Consider the following 25,987-nt stretch of genomic DNA (forward strand, 5'->3'; position numbering starts at 1 on the left):
ATTAGAAATGGAATATCCGGAGGTAATAACCAATACTTTCGACACTTGCTCTTCTTTGCTTTTTATCGAGGCAAAAAAGTTATTGAAGCAGCCCAGGCATACGGAGAAGGTGTCATAGGTGAGTCTATAGTACGGAAATGGTTTGTAAAGTTCAAAAATGGCGATTTTGACGTTGACAGAAAACCTACTGAATTCGACGAAGAGTGTCTCAAATCACTATTGAAGGAGGACGATCGGTAAATAAGTCATGATTTAGCCAAAAAAATGAACTGCGATCATAAAACTATTCTCAACCATCTTCATTCAATAGGATTTACAAAAAAATTGGGAACTTTTGTGCCTCACAAACTTAACAAAAACAACAGAGAAAATTTCTTAAAAACAGCGTTTTTTGTACCAAATGGTCACGGAAGATGAGAAATGGTACCTATACATAGATCCAGGAGATACGCCAAATTCGAGAGTCAAGCCTGACCTTCATTCAAAGAAGATCATGATCTACGTTTGTTGGGACTGGAAGGGCATGTTGCACTGCGAATTGCTCGAAAGGAATGTCGTGGTAAACAAGAGGCTCTACATAGCCCAGCTACACCGCGTGAAATAAGCTTTTCGACTGAAAAGAGATCGTCCACAAGATCAATCCATACTCCTTCATAAAAACGCCAAGTCCTGTGTTGCACAAGTTGTCAAAGACACACTCCAAGAGCTCGGATGAAAGGTCCTTCAGCATCCGCCGTATTCTCCAGACCTTGCACCCACGGATTACTGTCTTTTACGCTCAATGTCGAAGTATATGAGGAGGAGGGGGTTTACCTTCGACTATAAAGAGGATCTTAAAAACTGCCTTAACAACTTTTTCGATTCCAGGCCGGCCGATTTTTAACGGATAGGCAGGGAAGTTAAAGAAAATTTCATCACTGAACAAAAACAAGATTCTAGCAGTGGTTCTGAAGATTCAGAAGCTTCAACAAAACCTAAAAGACAAAAAAAGTGATACCAAGATAAATTTGATGACAGCAGCAAAACTGACTACAAAAAAAGTATACATGGTCCGTAAAACTTTTGCAAAAAGCGGAAGTTCTCTTTCAACTCCAAGTCAAAGTGGTGTTTACAAAGTAACAATTAAAGCATAGGAAAAATAAAAACAACATTTTGTATGAACTTTAAAAAAAGAAACACTGGGGCTTGCACTTTAATGGCAAGCACAAGATGAATACCGAGTATCAGGTTGTACTAAAAGGCGAACAGAGTGAAACTAGCGGTTCTTCAACTTATCAATGGAAAAGATGAATATAAGCAATGGCGTACAACTAAGATAATCATTTTTGATATTAAGTAAAATTATTTTCGATATTAAAAATAATGATTTCCTATATTTAATTCCAATCTATGCAAATACAGGAAAAACTGTTGATGCAGTGATGTGACAACAAAAGGATATAGTTAAGGTTGAATTAGACCTCTTTATATTAGATGCTAGGATTATGTTCTCAATGCAACATTAAAACACGAAATGATTTATTTAAAGGGACAACTACGTCGCCTAACTTTATTTCGATTGGTTCGTTAAAATAAGAGAAGAGTACAAGCAATTTGAAGCATCTTTTAACAATAATGCAAATGCTCTGAAGGAAGTTGAAAAAATACGGATATCTAATCATCCTACGGCAAGAGAAAAAGCGAAGCTAGACTATGAACAACCTTTTTCTCGTCGTGGGTGTTACTTTGGGGTTCTGCACCTTAACAATACTATTAAAATCAAATAATAAAGCATGCGCACAAACACAACTTCATTATATATACATATTAATATTTTATTTAATAAGTCACCTTATTTACAACACAGATTTGTTTTATATTTGTAATGACAATTTGAAGAATTATTTTGCAATATCAATTACTAAAAGGCATAATTGTATTTATAGAAATACAGAAATGGCTTATGATGTAAATAATTATTCCGGATAAATCATTTGCCGCACTGTTTCTCTGGTAGCGTTATCCATTTCGCTGCTGATAAGCTGAAACACTTCGTCAGCAAGTTTCTTTTGACGAGTGTTGCCGGAAAGTATTAATTCTCCATATAAATAAATTCCCATACCCTAGTAAAAATAAAATGTGGGTATAAAAATAAAACTTCTGTAAAGTGCAATCAATTTAGAGACTTTAAAGTTTCTAAGTAAGCTCGCAAAGTTTCTATATAGGTTCTTAATATTCATATATAGGCTCTTAAAATTTAAAGTTGTATGTAAGTTCTCTTAAAGCTTGTATCTATGCTCTTAGAATTTCAGATTCAAGTTATATACGGTTATAATTTTATGTCTCCACATTAAAGCAAAACTTCCAATCCTAGCTCGACTTTGAAAGCTCATAAAATTGTAGCCATACATAGTTTGAATGTGAAACTTTAAGGTTCTCTTTTCATCACTTTTTGACCTTAGTTTAAAATTAGGCTCGATAACATTTCACAACGCTGCAACAAAGCGAAAGCTTAAAAATTTAATACCTGATCATTAATTAGAAAGTCTTTAACATCTCCAAACTTGCTTAAATGACTAGAAATAAAAAAAGCTAATTCATGTGTCATTCTTTCCCATGAAAATTTAAATAAATATAGACTTGGCTGTCTCTAATTCTATATAATTTAAAAATTTGTTTCATTGAACGATATTTTAATGTAATAGTCATGAATTTAACTCACTTATGTTTCACAATCAGTTCACACCATCGATGTCTTACCTAAAATGAAATTTATTGGTTGGTTAAGGCTTTCATGATAGTATTTCTATTTTTGCCAACAAACAAACACATATTGAAGAGTAAAAAAAAAGGACTTTTTTAAAAAACTTCGCACTAAAGATTTCTTTCAACTTACTATACAACGTCTGACTCAATCTGAATGCCAACTAATATCCTTTTTTCATTAACTATTTTAAGATAAAAAACTTTACTTCTATTTGCAACATGTCAAAAAAAAATTATGATTATTGCTGATAACGGGTGGATTAAGACAAAAGTTTTTTTTGCCATGCTTTAAAATCACGTTGAATTATTTGTAATTATTTAAATCATGCATAAATGACTCAGACATATTATCTAAAAAATTCAAAGCAAAATTTATTTTTAAGAAAGAGAATTTTTAAGAAAAAACATTAAAATCCACATGCTACAGATGTTATTGTGGCAAATCATTTCATGCAAGATGGTTACGTAAGAGTTACTATTTACAATAATATCAAGAGATGCAGGTTTTCAATCGAGGTGTGGAACGATAAAAATTGGGGTATTTTGAGAAGTGCTGCAAAAAATAAGGTTCGTGTAAGCTTGTATCCTGAAAATTTTCATCAAACACCCAAACATACATTGTTAAATAGCTCAAGTAGATGTTTATTATAAAACACCTGAAAAAAAACCTAATACAATGAACAATCAGCTCAAAGGTAAAAAAAAAATAAAATGTTGAATGCTAGTAAATTATCTATATGGGTCAAATAATAATTGTGATGGATGATGAAAAGTATTTTACATTCTATTGTGATAGAATACCTGGTAATGATGGATTTTACACAGATAATAAAGATGAAGTGAGATACAAAGATAGAGAAATATCTGAACCACATGCTTTTATGAGTAGCGATATCTGAAAGGGAATTTTCTGAGGTATTTGTGCGATAAGTCAATGCTCCATCTTGAAGAGTGTTTGGTAAAAAGACTCAAGCCTTTTATTGGTATCACAGCGATGGAAAATATTTACTTTGGCCAGACTTGGCAAGCGCACATTATGCTACAAAGGTAATGTCAATTATGTAGCCTGTGACATAACACCACCAAATCTACCTCAAACAAGACCAATTGAAAAATTTGTTTGGCTTAGAAAGTGTCTGAGGGAGGATGAACTGCTCATACTGAAAATCAGTTGATGTTGCGCATTAAAGCAAAGATAAAAGAATTCAATGAAACTTTTTTATAATACATTATTAAAAGGACCAAGGGAAAATTGTGTAAAATTGCTGGTAATAGTGTGCTAGCCAAATTAGAAACATTGAAAATTAAATAACAGTTAACAAGCAATAATCATCTAAAATTTCAAATAAAGAACTTTGGTCATTTAAAAATAAAATGGCTCTAAAATTTGTCTCAATCCACACATCCACCCATTACCCTGTAGATAAACATAACTAAATTGCAAACTTAAACTACAAGTAAGATATAGAGTTTACTTGCATGCTAGCTTAAGTCAAAGTTTTATTTTTTAGGCCTCTCTCTTTTTTACAGCATCGAAAAACTTTCTTTGTGAATATCTGCGTTATTTAAAATACTTTAGCATCTTTAACATACTTCAGCATATGCATTTTTGTGTAAAATAAATCTTAAATAAGGTATTTTATATCGATTATTTAATTTAGTTCTATTCTAATTTTGTGATCTAATACTGGAGCATAGGTCATTATGAATTGTCCAAATCTACTATATAATTATAATTATTTATTACATCCTTTTGCTGTCCTAAATTTAAACAAAAAAAAGGATTTTAAAAAGTGATAATTTAACAAACCGTTTGTGGCTTAAAAAATATTCAGCAGCATTTGCTTAGTAAAATTTTAAAACATTTACTTCTGCATTTCTCTTTTTAAACTTAAAGCACTGATTGAGTTGTGTTAATGTTTGTGGCAACAAACCATCCATCTGTAGAAGGTATTCCAAAACCAAAACTAACTGATGGTTGTTCTGAAGAACAAGTAAAGAAAAAGAGATGTATATAGCACATCAAGAATAATACAAAAAGAGATGTATATAATACATCAAGTTTACTCAAACTTAACAAGCAAAATTTCCAATCAGACCTTACTAAATAAATAATCAATTATAATATAAACTGTTTACCAAAGCAGATCTCTTTGAGAGTGTGGAGCTCATTTTTCTTTTAAAGCCACAGGTTTTTAACCGTTTATTTGTTGCATTACGCACCTTCCAAAAACTATACTAAAAAATAAATGTATATATATATATATGTAAAAAGTATATGTAAATAGTTTTTTCTTTATTTTTTATAAGTATAACTGGATATCTATGAAGCTTATACAAGCAGCACAGTTTTCTTTTAATAAGAGGTTACATTACTGAAATATTTTAATATGTGAAACATGCTTGTTTACAATTTATGAAATCTATCTATCATTTCACTAGTGATAGTTTTTAATGTAAATAGCAAACAAACATTTAAAAAAAACCTACCTCATTATCCACTTCTTGAAGTAACGGGTTGCTATTTCGTTGAAAATCTCCCTAAATTTTTTTTTTTAAATTTCATTTTATGAAAATTTTGTTAAATAGTAACATCATTTTTAAACTTATAAATTCTTAAATTTAAAAAATTAAGAGTTTAAGCTTCCAATCCTGGGAATTTTTTTGAGCACAGATATTTTAGCATTAAAATTAGGCAACACTTGGATCTTGGTACTAGCACCAGGATTGAGTTTTTACATTGAAATATCCTGGTTAAGTACTAACTACTTGAGTAGATCATAAAATAATACTAACAGTATTATTTTATGATCTCCTCAAACAGCAACAAAAACATAATATACCAAAATTAATTAGTGCTCTTAAAACTCTTGAGCAACATAAACTGCTGAATATTTGGAGCAGCATCTGGATTTAGAATTTTTCTACTTACTACATATGGTTAGTAAATTATTCCTTTTAGCTGCTAACGTGCAAACTGAAAATGCAAAACAAATACCAGTCTCTTTTTACAACATAGTTTAAGTCAATTGTTGTCAAGCTTTCTCATAGAAGTAGCTCAAATTTGTCCTGCTCTGTATTCATGGGTTCAGTTTTTGAGGCAGATTCTGAAACTGACTTGCACTCTAGAATTTTAAAAAACCAGACAAATACTCAAAGTTTAAAAAGGGTTCTTATATAAATGAATAAAAATCCTCATTTGTACCAATACTGTAGACAAAACTGTATAAACTTATTCTCCTTTATTGATGTGTTAGTTCTAAACTCTTGAGGTTTCTTGAACAGACTGTCATAGATAGATGAGTTGCATATGCAAAACAAAGTTGCTGTTTGCAAGATTTTTCTCACTTTTTACATTACAGAAGTTCTTTATGCTCTTTGCAGACAACCATCCGTTAACTTTACCCTATTTCAAACTCCTAATGTGTGTAAAAAAAACAACGTTTTTTTGTCTTCAAGCATTTAAAAAATGATCTAAAAATATTATATTTGTAGAATAAATCAACTTTTTCTGCCAAAATTATGAGTAAAAAAATAAAAAAATAATGAGTAAAAAAATAAAAAAATTTAATAATCCTTTTTTTTGTTTTTCAATTAGCAAAAATTGAAATTTAATTAGGTCAGCTATAACTTTGACTGATAAAATCCTGGTATACTAGGATTGGAAGCACTTTCTCTTATTACATATTGAAATCAGCATGGCATTTCAAAAACAATAATAAAGAAATCTACCTCTGGTATATTAGTACTATCCAACCAAGTTGAAGCAATCTTTTCTTTAAAATCACTTTAAATATTAAACAATATTTATTAAGCTTCTGAAAGTACATAACTGCAGCAGAACCTGCATGCCAAGAAAATGAGCACATAACACTAACTCACCTTTTCATATTATAATACAGACTAAAATAATCAAGAAACATCTAAATCAAAACAAATGTTTATAAATGTTATGTAAAATAAAAGCTTTCTTTGCTATTTTTCTTTTATAGTTATTTTTCCAGACAAATTGTAAATAATTTTTTAAGCTAAAAACAAAATAAACTTTCAATTAAAGGTCTGCTTACACTGAGTTTTTCACAAAAGTTAAAAAAATGTCAAGAAATTAAATATTCTATAAAACTCACTTCTGAACTGACAAGTTTTCCACTGTAATATTCCAAATACTTTTTTAAAAACTCATCAAAAGTCTCAACACCAACCAATTGAGATAAGTGAAGAAGTAAAAAGTAACCCTAAACATAAAAGTTAAAGAGATAATGTTAATGAATGAATAAAATAACTTGATATATTGTTATATGAGTATCTGTCTGCCTTTCTTCTGTCTAAAGAAGAAAGACAGACAGACATTCATTTAACAATGTGTATGTCTTTCTACCCGTAATTTATATATATATATATATATATATATATATATATATATATATATATATATATATATATATATATATATATATATATATATATATATATATATATATATATATATATATAGTATTTACCTAGACATTACTAAAAAAATAATCTGTTTAAAAAATTAGATACAGAAATTCATGCTAAATTTGTCAAACTTGATTATGCTTATGACATTTGTAACAAATTTTTTAAAGTTTGGTATTAATCATAAAACATTACTTTATGAACACAACTTCACCACAACTTCCACAAAAAGAAATTCTGATAACATTTCATACCTTCAAATAATGAACCTGAGACCACTTTTTAGATGAAATACAAGCATCAGATGTAATATTATTCTTCTCATTGCTTTCTTGGCAATTCTTAATAGCATCCATTGCTGTTAAAAAAGAAGAGTTTTTATCTCTATTAAAGTGAAACTACAGTAAACCTGCCACATGGACCCTATTTTCAATTTTATCATTTTGCATTTAATTACACTGCTTTTGTCATTTACGCTCAGGGTGCATTTTATTACTAGTAATAAAAGTTTCAAAAAATATTAATTGTAAAAATAATTAATACTTTTCAACACTTTTAATCAACCTTCTTATATTGGACACCCCAATATGAATATCAGTAACAATCAACATGTTGCTAGTTATACTGGCTGCTACTCTACAGTTAAAAACATTATAATACAGACAAGTAAACCATAGGATGACATTTTATGTGTGATTAAAGAATAAGAGATTATCATTAGAAAGTTAATTATCAAACATAAATAGTTTTATTACAGAACACATTTATAGATTCTAAGTAATTGTAAGAAAAATTTTAAAAAGTTGACAGCAAAATTTTTAAAAGACTTCTTAAAGCATTTTTCAATTGTTATTTTAGGGTTTCTCATGAATTTCTCTTTTTTTCTGCACCTTTTACTCTTTCTAACTTACAATTATTGATGTTGTTCTTTGTATTGTTAGAAGACTTCTTCTGTGTCTTGGTTAATCTACCAGCTCCCACTAAAATTTCAACAAGGAACACTAAAAGAATATTGTTAGCCCTCGCTTGTTCAAAAACAGCCAGATTTCATATACATACATATATTCTGCAGCTTTAGAAATGTCTTATATTCTTTAATTTCATTTGTATTAATATGTTCAATATCAAAAAGTTCTTAGAAAATATCTTTATATCTTTTTTTTATTTTTCCAATTGATATTCCTTACTTTTCTTTAACATTTGCACTTCATCATGAAGCTCTTTTAATTTTTTAACCAAACTATACTTTTGAGTAGTTGGTATGCCTGTTTTCTGCCATACTACCAATTCATTACCATAGATGAAGTTGACACTTCTGTTTGTTTTTTTTATTATTTCTGTAATTGATTAACAACCAAAGTGCCTAATTCTTAAAACAAAGCTTACTATGATTCAGTTTATCTATTATCTGGACTATCAGCCAGATATTAGTCTTGTATCTTGTTCTCATGATTGTTTGGTGAATGGTCTTGAAAGTAAATGGCATGATCTTGAAAGTAAATGACACACATGACCTACTTCTACTGTTGTTAAAAGCACACTGGCACTTGGCAGTCTTGCAGTTACAGTTGTACCACTGCTTATCTCAGACTAGGTTGTAAAGATGGACACCTCACACAACTCAGTGTCAACTAACACTGTTATACAAACTAATACTCTGTTAATAGTATTTGTATTATAAATTAATTACAGCATAAATTATTACCTGTAAAAAAAAGGTTATTTTTTGGGTTTTTAATCTTCGTAGCAACCTTTAAAATTTTATTATTCCTACCTATAAGTTCACAAAAAATGTTTTAATATCAAAAAGATGTATATATAAAACTAATTTACAAACAGCACTAAATGAAAAACTAAGGGTAGCTTAGAGAAAGATTAACACTTTTGTGGAGAAGGCACTTACATGAATAAGGTCTATTAACACAAAAGCTTAACATGATCCTAATTGCTACACTTTGCTTCATAAGCTTCTGAGCACACTTTTTTAGTAACCAAATTATTAGTATATTAGTAGAAGACAATGGTTTTTCGAAAAAATACCTGAGATGAACTTTCCAGTTTTTTTTGGACGCAAAAGTTTAAGATTATCATCATCTATTTCATTGAGCTCCCCTTTTAAAACTTTTTCTCTTAAAATCTGGATGATGCCATTAAACTGAGCAAAGACTTCTTGTGACATCTAAAATTTCACAGCAATATACAACATCTTATTTTACAGATAAATTAACAATTACAACAAAAATATTTAACTAGTGTGTTATATGTCAGTATTTCTTTAAAAGAGTTCAATGCTACATTAGGTAAAAGGAACAAAAAGAGTCTATGTAAAGAGATTTATGATTTTTTTGAGCTTAATAACTGGTGAATTTTTATCACAGTATCCAATAATAGCATAAAATTAAAGTAAAATTAAAACACATACTTTTTACAAGCAAAAAAATTGTTAAACACATTTGAAAACAATTAACATTTTTAAAAAAAATTCATAGTATAAAAAATAACAAGATGGTTAAAATTTCTTTTACGCAATTCTAATAAAATAATTTAATCGCAAATTTAATAAAATGATCTTACAGTCATCTTTAACTATTTACATTTTGATGATGTGCTACAATTCGGTCCTCCATATATGTTGCAAATCCCTCGCTAAGCCATTCCTCTGTCCAATCTTCAGCACCAACCATTAATCCAAACCAGCAATGAGATATCTCATGTGCAATTCGAGAACTCATGCTGCGATCTCCACACAGCACAGATTGAGATAGAAACATAATATTTGGGCTGAAGGAAAAAATCACTATTTAGAATAAAAGGAAGAGCACATGAGTAAGGGGGAAGTAAAATCTTATCAAAACAGAAATTCAAAATAAAGATTCACAAATAGTTGAAACCAAAAGAAGCTGAATAAAAAAAAAAAATAGGGTAAACTTGAATTTGATTATGAACTTGAATGTTTATGTGAAATCAGACGTGATAAAGGAATGAAGACAAAGAACTGATAACAAGTTGTTCAGTTAATGATTATCATAACTCAGCTGATGGGTGTAATTAATAATGGGTGCCTAATCAACTTTTTATGTGCTTCAAACATAAAATTATTTATGTGAAAATATGAACTAAAATCTGTGAATCTTTAAAACTCTATACATAATTCACCTTTGTAAACCCATGCATGCAAAAGGTGGAGGCATCAAAACAATGTCCAATCTACTAAATGGATAACTGCCTAGCTTCTCACATGTTGATACAAGATACTCAGATGATAAGTTTAAATATTCCTTTTCAAAATCATCAATTTTAGAGGTTGTAGCATAAAGAGACACTGCTACTCTTTTGTTAGTTTGAGGACATGTCACTGTGATTGATTTTGAGCTTTGAGCTAACTTACCAAAAATAAATGCAAGGGTAGAACTTGGTAGCGGCATAGACATCTCAAAATAAAACAAATCTAAAACAAGAAGTCAAAATTTAAATAACAAAAAAATCAACACTCAAACCTATACACAGGTCTTTCTTTGTCAAATATTTCTATGAACAGCTACTTTTATTACAAATTTTATTAAGTAATGTGTATGTTACCATAAAGTATAATAAAAATAGCTAATTGCATAAAAATTTCAAAGTATTTAATTTAACTTTGTAAAAATTAACATAATCTTATGTTACTTTATATAATCAACTTTTTTATACTCCAAAGCTGAAATAAAAAAAAGTAAAAAAAACCTTTAAACAGCAATAAAGCATGAGTCAAAAATTTTTATAGTAAATAGATTAAGGTTAGCTTACCAAATCCATCTCTTTGACAAGTACTTCTTAAATATTTCTGTTTGCAGCTGATTATCTCTCCACTTGATAAAACAGTGTAGCCACTTGGGACGTACACAAAAGCTTGCCAAGTAGAAGTAGCAATTGGAGGTTCTTGACAAGGCATTAAAGATCTATTATTGATATATGCTCCAGGAGTAAAGCCACATAAACTAAAAATTAAGACTATATAAAAAAATATACATATAAAACTAATTTTATTTAAAAAAAAAAAAATTTTTTTTACAGTTTTCATTCAAAGATAAATGCACTAAAACAAACTGAAGCAAATGTTAAAAAAGTTATTGTTTGAAAGATGGCTGGCTCCTTGTTGAATTAAATTATGTTTAATTTACTTTCCGTCTTGATCTTTACACCACATAAGAGAAGGGCCCATTGGGTTTGTTCTGTACTTAATTCTTATACATTTTGGCCAAATTGTAGTTTCTTCATCCCAAACTCTGATGCACCAACCATGCAATGAGTAAGAGAGCATTTGATACTTCAAGTTTTCTGCTGAAGCATTTCTACTGTTTTCTAAAAATCTGCAATAATCACATGTAAAACCTTTTTTTGCTTCTTTTTTTAACTGATCATCATTCAAGTAGACAGTATCTTTGTCCTTATCTAAACAACAACAAAAATCTTTATGAAAATGTATTTGAAAACCTTGTGGGAGCTCAACCTTTTCAACACTGTGTATTGTAATAAGTGTGCAATCTAAACACATTTGAAACTTTTGTTTTGACGCAGTTTCATTAGCTGGTTTAACAAACAGAAGAATACTTCCAATTACACATCTATCATGAAATAAGACATCTAAATTAAGTGCATAATGGGAAACTAAAACCTCATCAACATTAGCCAAGAAAGGTATATCTTTAGTCTCATTAATTGGATTATTTGATGATGAAACATCATTTGCACTTCTAGATTGTATAGCATACAATGCAACATCCGGATTATAAATATCTTCTAACAAACTTTTATTGCTAATGGAATCAAGATTACAAAGCTTGTGATTAGAAATATTCCTTTCAAAATTAAATTGAGGATCCAAGTTTTGAAAAGATTGATTAGAAAAGTCACTCATTTCTATATGATTAAGAGAAATTCTGTTCGAAAGTGGTGTGTGAATTTTAAGTTGAGCATTCTTACAAAGACCAGGTAGTACATTATTTACTTCTTCATAAACCTCTTGAAGTGACCAACTACTTGTATGGTTTACATCTATTTGAAAAAAAAAAAATCAAAACTGTAATTTTTTAATTTTTAATAACTAAAGTTAATAAATCTAAGTTATCAAAAATTCTAAAAATAAAAGAATTTACAAAACTTGTATGAAAATTTACTTTATGAAAAAAAGTACCTTTTGATCCATTTTCACCAAGACAAAGTTGAACAATGTATATAAGTAAAGGTGTAGTTTCTTTAAGATTGTTATTACACATAAATGTTATAGGAGTGTTTAAGGCTTTCATTGCTGGAGCAATTTGCTCGTAACTTTTACAAAAACTTATATGTATTCCATATAAATTGACTTTCTCATCTTTATATAACCAATCCCAAAGATCATTCAAAATGTTTTCACAATCTAGAGCTAAAACCAGCACAAAAATCTTTTTAGAACTGCAATCAATAGATTGGAATATATCTTTAACTAATTCAAAATCCATATCAATATTGTGAATATGCATTTTAAAATCTGAAGTTACTCTAGTCTGTAAATTGCACATTAGAGCATGTTTTAACCTGTTTGTACCATCTGATGTACGAAAGACTATTGCCAAATGAAGGGCACACTCAACAAAAGCACGTGGAGTTACCTGATTTTGATAAAAATACCAAAATGTATTAACTTACACTTAATACAGCAAAATTTGATTAAAAAAATTTTTTTTTTCAACAAGCAAGTTAGTTAAATATAAAAAATAAGTTTCTGATTGCACTTTCTGAATAAAATGCCATTAAATATGGATTTTAAAGTTATCAAAAATACTGAAAAAAAAATTGTTAAATTGTTGATTAATAGCAGTATCCATTTAAAGAGCATTAACAATTTAAAAATTTGCAGATAATGTTTAAATAAAATTTGCAGATGTTAACAAATTTTAATTTCAATATCTAATTACCTCATTATTTTTACATGGGTTTAAGATCATTGACTCAAGTGTGTCAGGGTCTAAAATATTTAGTCCCATTTCCATAACCAAGTCTGGAAACATTTCCATGGAAATATTCTCAAATGTATGCTTATAGCTGTTTGCTATAGACTTCTCTGAGAGAAGAGTATGCAGAATTAAATAGAGATCTGCAGTTTGCGACCCTGTTTCATAAACCTCTTTTGCACTCCCAGATAAAGTACAACTCAATTTCTCTTTCAACCAAGAGTAATGTACTGGCCAGTCCTAAATTTAAAAACAGATTAATATTGTAAGGAAAAGAAATCTAGAATCATTGCAATATCTCCATACATATGAACCTTTTCCAGCAAAAAAAATAGTTATTTACATAAGGTTTGACATTTACATAAATATTAGTATTTTCACTAATATATTTTTAAATAGTTCTAAAAAAACTTTTTTTTTTAAAAAAAAAGGGAAAAAAAAACTTGACATATCAAAGCCTGGCAATGTAAACCATTTTTTATTGATCAAATCAATACTAATTCAAAATCAATAACATATTGTCTCGTTTTTTTGTGTTAGACTTACTATATGTGATTCATCCAGTTTAAGAGCAAAGCAAGAGGAAATGTGAATAACTTTTAGCTTTTCCCCAAAAATATCTTGACAAGCACAAACAAAGTCATGTAAAGAACAAAATTCTTCAAAGCCATAAAGTTCACTTAATGTAACAGGTGTACAAGAAAAAACCTACACAGTAAAAAAAAAAAAAAAAAAATCTTTAAAAATAAAACGAAGGAGTTAACTTTTCACATTACTTCAAAGATCAAATATTTTAAAGCAAAATAGTTTTTTTAACCTGTCCTTGAGAGCTTGAGTGACAACTCAAAACAATTAAAACCTCAGCTAAAAGAAAAAAAAAAAATTAAATTTCATCATCATCATCATCATCATCATCATCATCATCATCATCATCATCATCATCATCATCATCATCATCATCATCATCATCATCATCATCATCATCATCATCATCATCATCATCATCATCACCATCATCATCATCATCATCATCATCATCATCATCATCATCATCATCATCATCATCATCATCATCATCATCATCATCATCATCATCATCATCATCATCATCATCATCATCATCATCATCATCATCATCATTATCAAGCACCCTTAAGCATCATCTTTAGAGTCATCCTTCCAACTTTACTCATAAAGTATTAAGGTGGTCCTATACTAAAAAAAATCAAAAAAATCGATTTTTCAAAAATTGCATATTCTTGAAGCCCAAACATTCTACATTCTAAATATATATAGATCATTATAGGGAGTGAATTTAAAAATGCTCTAAAATAGCAAGTTTCACAGTGAAGTTAAATAATTTTCTTAGCAACGGCCTTAGCAACGGGTTGTTTATATTAGAAAATAGGCGTTTTAGAATATTGCGCCATTTACTTTTAGTTTTTGACACTGGTGCCAGTAACTGTTTCATGTTTATTTTCCTAAATAAGCCATGATTTTTAAGTACAATTACTATGTTTACATATATTACTTATAGAAAAATCAGCTTTGAGTTATACTTTGTGCCTTGTGCTTGTTTTTATTATGGGAAAAAATAAATGTGATTCAAATTTAAGAAGGAAAGCAGGTGGTAACAGGATTTTCAAAAAAAAGTACTTTAGAGGAAATCAATTTTCCTCAGCATCAACAGTCAGCATCAATTTAACTTCTAAATTGGAAATCACTAACTCAACTCAATCAAATATCTTGACATCAACATCTTCAAAAAAGTTATCACATAGCAGTAAAAATAGTAATGCAAAAAATAATGATTCAAATAAATTGCCTTCATGCTTTATACTTATTGACACAGACATTTTAAAATCAATTGTTACTTTGATTGGACATTGTCCTCAATGTCATAATAATTCAATTGAAATCTCAACTGATTTATCAAAAAAGAAAGGCTTGGCTGTGTTTTTAAACATTTCTTGTACAACATCTTCGTGCGATTGGAAACAGTCTTTTTATTCTAGCAAAGAGATTGAAAAGCAAGGTCCAGGAATGTCACCATCTGAAATAAATTATAGATCTGTTGTTGCCATAAGAGAGATAGGAAAAGGTCATTCTGGTTTGGAAAAATTTTGTGGTCTAATGAACTTACCTCCTCCAATGAACATAAAAGCATTTAATGATATTCAAGATAAAATTCATATGATATACCAAAGTGTAGCTGATGTGAAAATGAAAAATGCAGCAAATGAATTTCGATATCTTAACAACAATATCCAACCAAATGATTTTGATATTAATGTATTAGCTGATGTAGTTGTTTCCTGTGATGGAACTTGGCAAAAAAGGGGTCATTCCTCACTTAATGGTGTTGTTACTGTTATTGCTAGTGACTCAGGGAAATGTGTTGACTATCGAGTTCTTTCAAAAATATGCAATGCCTGTACATCATGGGAATCAAGAACGTAGTTATTGTATATTATCTTTTTATATTCAAGCTTTTTTTCATTGAATAATTCTATTTTGGTTAACTGTTTTTCAAATATCAGAGTTTTCACTTTTTTTTTTTTCTGTGTTTTCAATAATGCTCAAGTCGTTTTGTTTTTCAATAATTTTTTGACCTTTTTATATATTGAAAAATTTTTCTTTCATTAAAAATCTTTATAATTGTTTTTCTCAATATGTGAGTTTTAAGCACGCTGCGATAAATATCTTGAGATTGGTTTGTCTGATTGTGTTGAAATTTTCAGGAGTTGTTTATTATATATATGCACATTCACCTTACCAAAAGAATTCATGTTAGTTAACTGGTTCTAAAAATAAGGTCTAGGTTCTAAGCCTTTTCAGGGCTTTTTTTTAGGCCTTAAGCCTGTTTTCTTACAAAAGCTTCAATAGTTTGTTAAATTATTTGATTTTGGCAGGGTGAGTGTAATCATCTGATATTAAAAAGCTGTGAAAATTTCATGATCATACCATTATTAGTTTACAGGCTGTTTATCGCAGCGCTTAGTCCATTTTTAGGGTTCATGGACCCAAAATTTTGACCAAAAAAAAAATTTTTTTATTTTTTTTTCCTTTACTGTGCTTTTAATATAAAACACTATTTCTTATATGAAAATCATAAAATATGAGTGTATTTTTAAAATTTTGGTTTTATTAGTATAGGACCACCTTAAAAGAACATATTAGGAGTTTTATAAGTAAAAATGCTTAATAACATACAGCCAGCTAAAAATCTACTGATTTGTGTAAAGAGATTAATTTGACTAAGCAATTCCTTTCTTGATCCAAATGACAATGTTATGCAAACTAAACTATCCATACCTAAATTATAAAAAACAAAACAAAGAAACAATAAGAACAATAAAAAAATTTTATTCTATAACTTTACAATATAAAGTGAGGCTTCAATTTTAGTACACAAGTGGGGTTTCAATTTATGAAAAAACAGGTTTTTATAATAAGTTTTAGAGCTTTTCTTCTTCATGCCAACATAACAATTCAATTACACTAATTCTTAAAATAATTTCTGCAAACATCAAGCTTTCCAATATCAAGCACTTTTTATACCTCCTTTACTCTGTAAGAAAATCATGTGACCAAACACCTTGCTTTCACAATCATATGTTAATATAACAAAAAAAAACCCTCAATATTTGCAGTACTTTGAGAGAAAATAGGCATTGATGATGGTGAACACTATATATATTATTTAAAGATCACATGCTTGAAATGAACAATCCCCTTTCTTGATGCTTGTAATAAGTTTTTAATGAGCATCTTTTAACACTATACTTACAGCAGATTATGGATTTACTACAAAATCTTGCATTTTATGATTTTACACTAGAGTAGCCAAAAAGCAAGATCTGGTTCTTTGCACCCTCTAAATCCAGGTCCACTGTGGTTCTTCAAAATGATGCAAATACAATTTTTTTAACATTAATTTTGCTAATTTAAAAATATTCCAAACTTTACTGTTTGTACACAATACAGAAAAAACATTTTTTAAAAAGAGTTTTATTAGTTAACTTACTGCTTCTGCATACTTCTAGAAAAGCGTTTATCCATATTCCAAGACTTGATTGAGTATCTCGCAAATTGAAAGTAATTAGAAGCTAAAATAAATGTCAGCATAAAATTTATGTTCTCTTAGAAGAAAAATTTTGAAATTTTAAAGAAATATTTTGAAATATCTTATGTCGAAATATTAGCAGGCAAAGTTCAGTTCTTCAATAATTTAGAAAAATAATTATAAAATAGTTTAAGAAGTAGAAAAAGACTAAAGCTGTAATATTACTTTTTCATATATTACATATATTACTATATTTTTATATATTACACAGATTACAAATTTAGAACAGAAATTAGAACAGATTGAAAAGAGTTGTAACTGTTAAAAAAATAATATTTTTTATTGCAAATAACTGTTTAAATATGATAGCATAGCTCTAAAAAGCATGATTCCTAGACCATTAAAAAAAAAGGGCACTCTGAGCAAAATGACCTTATTTACTGATAAACTCTTTATTACATAAAATTAATAAGCTAACAAAAAATTTCAAAATGCCAGATAAAAATATTGTGTTTCAAATTATGAAGTTATAGAGCTATTTCCTGTTTTCTTTTGTTTTTTTTTCTCTTCCTTAATTCCAACAATTAAATAATTTATATAAAGACTTGAGACTGTGTTTTCTAGACACTGTGAATTATTAATATAATATATTATGGCTACTTGCTCTTTCTTTTGTTCTTCTTATTATTTCTAAATCATTTAAAAAATCATCGGTAAAACACAATCATTAATTTTTTATACTTTATGTAAATTTGTTTTATTTATGTAAAGTTTTTATGTGAGAGAAAAGGACAGTTAAACAGTTCAATAACCTAGTTTTGAATCAATTGTCAGTAGCTAACCAAAATATTTTAATTGAAGAATATTTGTCATTTAGAAAGAAAAATTAAATTGCATTGAAAAATCATGGAAAGTGCTGTAACATTTGATGATCTTATGTAGTTTTAATTTTGAATTCTAACTAATAGCTTTTAACAAGGAATATTTGTATATATATTTTTTAAGTGGTTTTTCATGACAATATTTGAGAGCTACTTGTGGATAATAATCCAGTATAAATAAAGTGTGAAAATTTGTAAAAAGGAGAACTTTTCTACTTAAGAAAAATTTTCTTATTTTCTTATTGTCTTCTTTGTCAGAAAACTACAAGCTAACTGGACAATGGAACCAAGTAAGAGATTATTTGATATATTTGAAGTGTATAATTGCATTTTAAACGCTGCTTTCAAGATACAACAAACATAAGTAATTGCTAAAATGCAGAATATAAATTTATAATTACTTTCTTTGATTGTTCTTAAAAAAGTTGCTTATTTATTTTATGACAGCTTAACCACAAAAGATAAAAAAGATGCGATAGAAGTCTAGTATACACTATTAGTAGTATTCTCTGTAGATCCCTACTCTACATATGAATTATTAACAAAATGAAAATTAAACAGCAGAGAGAAAGCTAATGTATTTTTGGCTGACTTTTATGTACCATTTCAAAGTCACTAACATCAGTCTAGGTGAACTGTGAAAGCTCCATAGTTCCCAAAATGAAGAATTCCTATTTAGATTTCTTGCTTCAACCAATTGATTGCTAAGTTTTGCTAATGATGCAAAAATCCATGCTGATGCTACTTACAAACTAATTTGGGAAGGCTATCCAGTTTTTGTTGTTGGAACATCTGATTCTAACTGCTACTTTCATTGTTTTGGTGTAAAAAGTTTGTATGTCAAATTTTTATATTTTTACTTGAAGCTTTAACAAAAAGGTGTTCAAATTATTTGAAGTTGTTATGATTTCTGAGGATTTGGTTTCTGATGCTACTCACTCTATTCAAAATGCTTTTAACATTTTTGGGGAAGAACATAAAATTTTTATGTGTGGGCACACATACACCAAAACATTTTACAGAAATTTAGATCCAATTCTGAGAATAGAGAACAGAACATCAATTTTAACAGAAAATGAAACATTACAAAAGTTATCTAGCCCAGAATATTTTTTGTATGCCATTAACTTATTTTTGTGGGGTGACCAAGAACCTTTGCTTAACCTTTCTTCAAAAAAGAGTGGGTCAATGCTAACTCCAATTTGTTTGAAGGCTTTTGGCATTTCACTCCACCCTTCAAGAATTGATTTTAAAAACTTTTTGGTAAAAATTCTTAAGCAGTTGGTTGGCCTTACCAATCATTTACTAAATATAAACTACATAAGTTACTCTTGTAACTACACAAATATTAAGAAAATAAATCACAAAATGCTAAAGATTAAGTAATTATTTATTTTAAGAATGTAGAAACAACAAAATACATTTAAACCAAGTAGTTTAATTCATTTATAAGTATTTTAAACAATTTGAAAGGCTGATAATAAAAGAAACATTCTAACTAATCAAACAAAGAAACATTCTAACTAATCAAACAAAGAAACATTCTAACTAATCAAACAAAGAAACATTCTAACTAATCAAACAAAGAAACATTCTAACTAATCAAACAAAGAAACATTCTAACTAATCAAACAAAGAAGTAGAAGACAAAAACGCTTTTGAAAAATTTTTCTTATACTTGTGGTTCAAAAGGGAACTATAAATTAAGGGGACTAAAGTTGTTAATTGGTTAAAGTTTACAGGGGGCTACAATTGTGAGGGGAAAAATTACTAAGATTTCAAATTTTATTGATTCCAAACATCTGTACTGAATTCCAAACATCTGTACTGAATTCCAAAAAAATTGAAGAGGTTAGATGCAGACTTTAACATAATTTTTCTGCACTTACCTTTTTAGGAAAAAAGGAAGCATTTTGATCACTAATTAAATGTGTATTTAGTTCATAGGAACTTCTTTGGTTACAATTCTCATGGCTTTTTATGAAATTGCATATTTCATCACCCACATGTCTCTCCAAATAAGTCACATTCTGAACAGTGTTTAGCATCCATTCATAAGCTTAAAAGCAAAAAAAATTATATACATAATATTTTCATGAAATATTTCATTCAATTTCAAGAATAATGAAACAATGCAACATAGATTAAGAAACATAAAAAGTCAGTCTATTATCACAAAAATGCAGTGATACTTTACACTCTTTTAATAAAACACGTTTTATATAAAGGTAAGTAAAATTATATTCTTATAATACCAGTTTGAGAATTAGAGTTCATATGTTTAGAGCATTGCTTAAAGTCACATCTTATGTATCGATTATCTTTTGAGGTTTCACACATAAAAATTGTACTAACATATTTCTCATATATTGACATTCTAAAATAAAGAAAAACAAATGTACTGTGGATTATTGTAGTTATTATTACAGATTTCCGTATTGTTGGAATTATCTGAAAATAATTTACAATTCTAACCGTAATATTTATATATATTATAATATTAAGTTTAGCATATATATATATATATATATATATATATATATATATATATATATATATATATATATATATATATATATATATATAATATGTGAATCATTCTCATTTTGTTAATTCTATCCCTCGAAAAGTGTAAGCATAATTAAAACATAAAGTATTACAAATGTTTTCATTATGAATATATCATAATAGCGTATTATTCTTGTAATGAATAAAATGCTTCTTTTATTTACTATATTTCTTTGTTTTAATTTATTTGTCTTCTGTTTTATTGTAAAAAAGTTGGTCACATAAACTTAGTGCGATGTAAATCTTTTGCTTTTCTTCTGCCAAACGTTTTGGCACAGAGTGGATGAGTCTCTCGGATCATCTGCTTGGACGAACCCAATCAGTTTAAAGATTTTTTTTTTAACAAATCCTCGTAAATTTTTATGGAAAGTTTTTGAATTCAACATTCTTGGATTTAAATCTGATGATTTGGATTGTTGTATTGTTAAAAAATAGAATTGTGTTCCAATCGCAATTTTTTGGCACTTATTTTTTTTTAATGTTCCTAAACAATCTTCAGTGTTTTTGATTAAGACTTAGGGTGGAATGCAAGAACCGAACTTCAAATTTGAAGTCGAACTTCAAACCTAAAGTGCGACTTGAGCGAATGCACAAAGCGAACTTCAACTCAAGTCAGACTTGAAAACCGCTAAAAATAGACCGTTTTCAAGTCTGACTTCAAACCAGACTTGAGAGAGCAAAAATTCCTTCCGAATGCAAGAACCCGACTTGAAATTTCAAGTCAGACTTCAAATCTCAAGTCTGACTTGAACGGAATGCAAGAAGCGAACTTGAACTGAAGTCAGACTTGAAAAACGAGAATTTTTGAATTTTCAAGTCATTTTTTCAAGTCTGCTCCAGACCAATCTTGAAACCAAACTTGAAAAAAAAAACAGACCGCCATTATCATTTTGCTGATGCGTAACAAAGCTTTACTATTACTATATAACTTATTACAACCTTTGCAAGTATGAAAATGAGTTTTTAACAAGCAAAAGTAGTTACTTGGGGATATTCACCTAATTAATTTAGAAGGTTACATTGTGAAAGTATATTTTTAAATGAATTCATTACAGAAAACTGAATATTAACATTGCGAAAACGTGTGTCTTTTAAAACATCCTGTAACTCGTATGTAATGATTCAACATGTCATATTTTGATGCCATTAGAAATGTTTATTAGCTTTTTGAAATGTCGAACATCCTAGCATTATAAAAGGCTGTTGATTAAGGCACATTTTTGTGATACAGTATAAAAGTAAATTCCATTTAGTAATAAATAGTTGCAGTTATACAAAGAGGTGATACGTGTAAAAGGAGTAAAAGAGAGTTCATGAGAAGTAGTTACAATTACATGAAGTATTCAAAAAACTTTTTTTTAAATGTTCAAAAATGAATCGGTATGAGCTGAATTTTAGAAGAAGAAGAAGAAAAAATAAGCCAAGTCACATACCAAGGTTTATTATTGACAGAGCTAATCCTTTAGAAGTTTACCACGGTATAGAATTTAAAAGGTGCTACAGATTTTCCAATAAAAACCTTTTTAATATTAGCTAATGACATTATTAACAACAATGTTAACAATCGAGGGTGCCCTCTTTCAACTGTACAACAACTGGCTATTGCATTTCGGTTTTATGCTACTGGTTCATTCCAAGTGAGTAGATATTCAAGAAATGGTATCAGAAAATGGCACCTTCTTATTGTAGATTTTACATTATGTTTTTAAATAACAACATTTTATACCAACAAATGATAATATACTTAAGTAACAATAAATAAACTCTCTTAGAGAATAACAGGAGATTTGGAAGAGCTGAAACTCAACTGTTTGTCCAGTGGTTTAGAACATTTCAATTCAAATGGCTAACAAAAGATATCAGTACATAAAGTTTCCAACAGAAGCTGATTCTTTGATAATTCAGCAAAAGTGATTATAAGTTTTCATGGATATCTGATTTTGCTATTTCATACAAACTTCAAACTTTTCTTAGATAAAGAAAATATTTATATTTATCAACCATTATTTAGATTTTACCAAATTCAAAAAATCCCTTTTTTTACCGAAACAAAAAGGGATTTTTTTTTGAATTGCCAGGTCATTGCAGGTGCTTCAAATGAAACTTTATCTGCTTGTGTTCAATGGCCTGGAAGTGTTCGTGATTCACGAGTTTTTTCCAACTCAGCTATTAAACAAGTTTTAGAAGCTCGCCAACATGTTCATGTTATAGGTGATTCTGGCTATCCTTGTAAACAATATTTAATGACACCTTTTTCAAACCCAAAAAATGAAAATGAAATCCAATACAATTACAGTTTGAGAAGTACACGTATGGCAGTTGAATGTTGTTTTGGTATATTAAAAAAACGATTTCCTTGTCTTAGCATTCCCTTACGAACTAAATTACAAAATTCCATAGCCATAATTGTATCCTGTTTTGTGCTTCACAACATTGCCCTTCTAGAAAATGATCATTGGGAAGACAATGAAATACAAAATAGCAATCAAGAAGATGGCGCTGAAGCATTTACAAGAGATATTTATGGAGAAGCAAAAAGAAATCAAATTGTGGACCAATTTTTTTAAAAAATCTTTTTTGTGTGTCTGATTATAGATAAAAGTTATATTTGCATATTATTTCAAAAAAAAAAAAATACATTTCAAATTAGTACTATATATCAAAAAACAATTTCACTAAGAAATAAAATAATAATTTAAAACATAAAATAAAAAACACCAGATCTGATGTCGTTTGAAAATAATTTTCCTCAATTAGAATAATTCTGTTGTGTTTTTTTTAATACTTATAACTGTGACAATTTTTTTTGGTAAATTTCCATTTTAATTTCATGTTCTTTTAGTTTGTATTGTTGCTTTTGCTGGAGTAAGTTTATTTTTATGTTAGCTATTTCTATTTGTTTTTGCATTAGTTCTTTATCAAGTTCATGAATTTCATTATATTGCTTTTTTTCGATTTTTTTAGAGAGAGATATCTTTTTTAATGTTGAGCATTGTTCTTTTTCATGTGTTAATGAACCAGATGCAATCAAAGGCTCAGTAAAAGTTTTCTTTTCTGTTTCTATGATTGGCCCAATAGTATCAGAAGTCCTGTCTCCATATGTGATCTCCATTGACTCGTTCGGAATACCTATATAAATAAATAATATATTTAAATGATGAAAAATGTGTGTATATATATATATATATATATATATATATATATATATATATATATATATATATATATATATATATATATATATATATATATATATATATATATGTATATGTCTATATATGTGTGTGTGTGTGTGTGTATATATATATATATATATATATATATATATATATATATATATATATATATATATATATATATATATATATATATATATATATATATATATATATATATATATATATAGTTTTAGCATTGAGAAAACCAAGTTTGTTTAAAATAATTAGTTTTGTCAGTATTTGTAAAAAACCTTAATTTTCATTAAAATTTAAGAAAAAAGATGAAATTGAAAAATAAAATATGAAATTAAAAAAATAAATAAATATATAGTATTAAAAAGAAATAAAATTAAAAAATAAAATAAAATTACATTGCAGTATAGCATCATCCCCAAATGGTGTCAAAATAGGATTCAATGATTTTGGTGGTAATATCTGCAGAACGCTTTCAATTTCCTGTGACGGAACAGGAGTTTGACTAGGACCTCCGCCAGTTTTGTTTAGCTCTTTTCTTTCACTAAAATCCAAAGAATTGGTTAGAAAAACCCCATATTATTAACTTTAAAGTAATATCGACAAGAAAACATGTTGTAAAAGTCTGACAGAGAGAAGTCCAGCACTGTATAAACTTTACTGGTAACCATACAGTTTGGACAAGAAAATCATTGTCCCACAATTCATATTTTAATAACATTTTTCGATATAAATAACGTTTGCTAAATGTACACAAGACTTCTTTTAGATGTCTAAAACATGTCTTATGTTTACTGGGTGCTTGCCTATAAAAATAATCTTTGTTTTTTTTTCTTTATTTGGTACTTACAAATCAACAAATCGTTTTGCTTTTTGCTTTGAGTTCATCCAGCATTTCTTTAGTTCTTTTTGATCTCTTTTAACTCCGATGCCTTGGCTGTTGAATAATTGCGTTATTTCTTCCCACAAAGATTTTTTTTTTTAAGGGAGACATTATCCGTTTTCTTTTCTTCGATGTCTTTGTAGTCTTTGATTATATTGATCAAAAGTGATTTTTCTTGCTGACTGAAAATTCGTCTTTTAGAATTCATTTTACAAATATTTACAAAGTAAGCAAAAAGTCTATAGTGGATATGCATTTTGAAATTTTTGTTCTTTTATATGATGAGCAATTCCGATCATAAATATTTACGACAAAATTTTCATTTTGATAAAAGGAAACAGAATAGGCAGTAAACAAAAAAACAGACTATAATAACACATTTATTTGTTATCTTTTCCTTTTCACTGCTTTAAAGTTGTAAAAGTGTCATGATTAACTAAACTAATACCTGTAATTAAATTGTAATTTATATTGTCATATAATTTATATATTGATCGTATATTATACAAATATCATTAAACGAATTTGTTTCAGTAAAAGGTTTTTCCCGTAAAAAAAATCCATTGCCCCTATTGGTTGCGAAGTGCATAGTCCGATAAGCGCCCAGAATTCAACGCCTCGGCTATTTTTCAAGTTCGACTTTCTCAAGCACGAACTTGAAATTTTCAAGTCTCGTTTACGCATTCGCTCAAGTCAATTTTTCAAGTCTGACTTGACAAAGTCGAACTTGAGATTTCAAGTCGAACTTGACTCAAGTTCGGTTCTTGCATTCCACCCTTAATTACCTGTTTTAGAAACTGATCAATTGTTCTTAAGGCTAATTTCCACTTACGGAAGTCAGCTTTGAGTCTGATTTCAAGAGCATTAACTAAATTGTTTAATGTAACCCTTTAACCGCAGAGACCGTTTAGTCCTCGTCACTTATCACCGTGTGCAAAAATTAGGTTTAATGTTTACGGCGAACTCCCTAGAAAATCCTTTGGGGGTAATAATATTCGCAAATAGTAAAGTATACAAAATTTCAAAATCTTTTACAGAGAAAGATATTCCGCTTTTAAGATTTTGATGAAAAACATCGAAAAAACGTGAGTTTAATCATAATTCTATATTCATTTAGCGCCAATTTTTGTAAGTTAATGATACAAGCGAAGCAAAAACCAGGATTACCATCCACTATCAGTTTAACAATTATTTTTAACTTTTCAAAATTTTTCTTAAATCAAAGATTCATTTATACAAGA

General features: G+C 28.4%; 2 protein-coding genes across 9 annotated transcripts; both read right to left on the minus strand.

Moving 5' to 3' along the window:
- Positions 1 to 1,800: 1,800 nt before the first annotated feature.
- LOC145183206 (aminopeptidase O-like) lies at positions 1,801 to 25,648 on the minus strand. Of its 8 annotated transcripts, none has more exons than XM_090084127.1 (24): positions 25,532 to 25,648; positions 19,994 to 20,163; positions 17,185 to 17,266; positions 16,371 to 16,472; positions 13,975 to 14,021; positions 13,704 to 13,865; positions 13,122 to 13,397; positions 12,359 to 12,815; positions 11,346 to 12,219; positions 10,972 to 11,162; positions 10,342 to 10,633; positions 9,780 to 9,966; positions 9,226 to 9,364; positions 8,097 to 8,165; positions 7,440 to 7,543; positions 6,873 to 6,980; positions 6,628 to 6,668; positions 6,478 to 6,532; positions 5,236 to 5,286; positions 4,885 to 4,983; positions 4,615 to 4,728; positions 2,702 to 2,739; positions 2,507 to 2,555; positions 1,801 to 2,102 (listed from the first exon to the last, which is right to left on the minus strand). In XM_090084127.1, exons 2-24 carry the CDS (start codon positions 20,150 to 20,152, stop codon positions 1,956 to 1,958), a joined length of 3,843 nt encoding a protein of 1,280 aa, XP_089940253.1. In that variant the 5' UTR covers positions 20,153 to 20,163; positions 25,532 to 25,648; the 3' UTR covers positions 1,801 to 1,955. The 8 variants fall into 8 exon arrangements, 7 of the variants coding, with proteins under 7 accessions (XP_089940253.1, XP_089940251.1, XP_089940252.1 ...); XM_090084125.1 differs by lacking the exon at positions 25,532 to 25,648 and adding an exon at positions 20,360 to 20,509; XM_090084126.1 differs by lacking the exons at positions 8,097 to 8,165; positions 25,532 to 25,648 and adding an exon at positions 20,360 to 20,509.
- Positions 23,330 to 24,584, minus strand: LOC149889969 (uncharacterized). The gene is made up of 3 exons (XM_090085202.1): positions 24,520 to 24,584; positions 24,262 to 24,407; positions 23,330 to 23,801 (listed from the first exon to the last, which is right to left on the minus strand). Exons 1-3 carry the CDS (start codon positions 24,582 to 24,584, stop codon positions 23,458 to 23,460), a joined length of 555 nt encoding a protein of 184 aa, XP_089941328.1. The 3' UTR covers positions 23,330 to 23,457.
- Positions 25,649 to 25,987: the final 339 nt, after the last annotated feature.

This window comes from Hydra viridissima, unplaced genomic scaffold (assembly GCF_058129835.1).
Source record: "Hydra viridissima isolate aposymbiotic clone 2 unplaced genomic scaffold, HvirCarnegie_v1 scaffold_4, whole genome shotgun sequence".
NCBI classification, from domain to species: Eukaryota; Metazoa; Cnidaria; class Hydrozoa; order Anthoathecata; family Hydridae; genus Hydra; species Hydra viridissima.

Bases quoted from the DNA above. Each gene is read 5' to 3' on its own strand.
- LOC149889969 (XM_090085202.1), bottom strand. From the start codon at position 24,584: ATGTTATTAAAATATGAATTGTGGGACAATGATTTTCTTGTCCAAACT. The intron at 24,408-24,519 runs GTTTATACAGTG...TTTGGATTTTAG, and splicing joins ACTGTATGGTTACCAGTAAA to TGAAAGAAAAGAGCTAAACA. The intron at 23,802-24,261 runs GTAATTTTATTT...TTATTTATATAG, and splicing joins GGATGATGCTATACTGCAAT to GTATTCCGAACGAGTCAATG.
- LOC145183206 (XM_090084125.1), bottom strand. From the start codon at position 20,480: ATGTCAATATATGAGAAATATGTTAGTACAATTTTTATGTGTGAAACC. The intron at 16,473-17,184 runs GTAAGTTAACTA...TTTATAATTTAG, and splicing joins TCTAGAAGTATGCAGAAGCA to GTATGGATAGTTTAGTTTGC. The intron at 10,634-10,971 runs GTAAGCTAACCT...TTCTTGTTTTAG, and splicing joins TTGTCAAAGAGATGGATTTG to ATTTGTTTTATTTTGAGATG.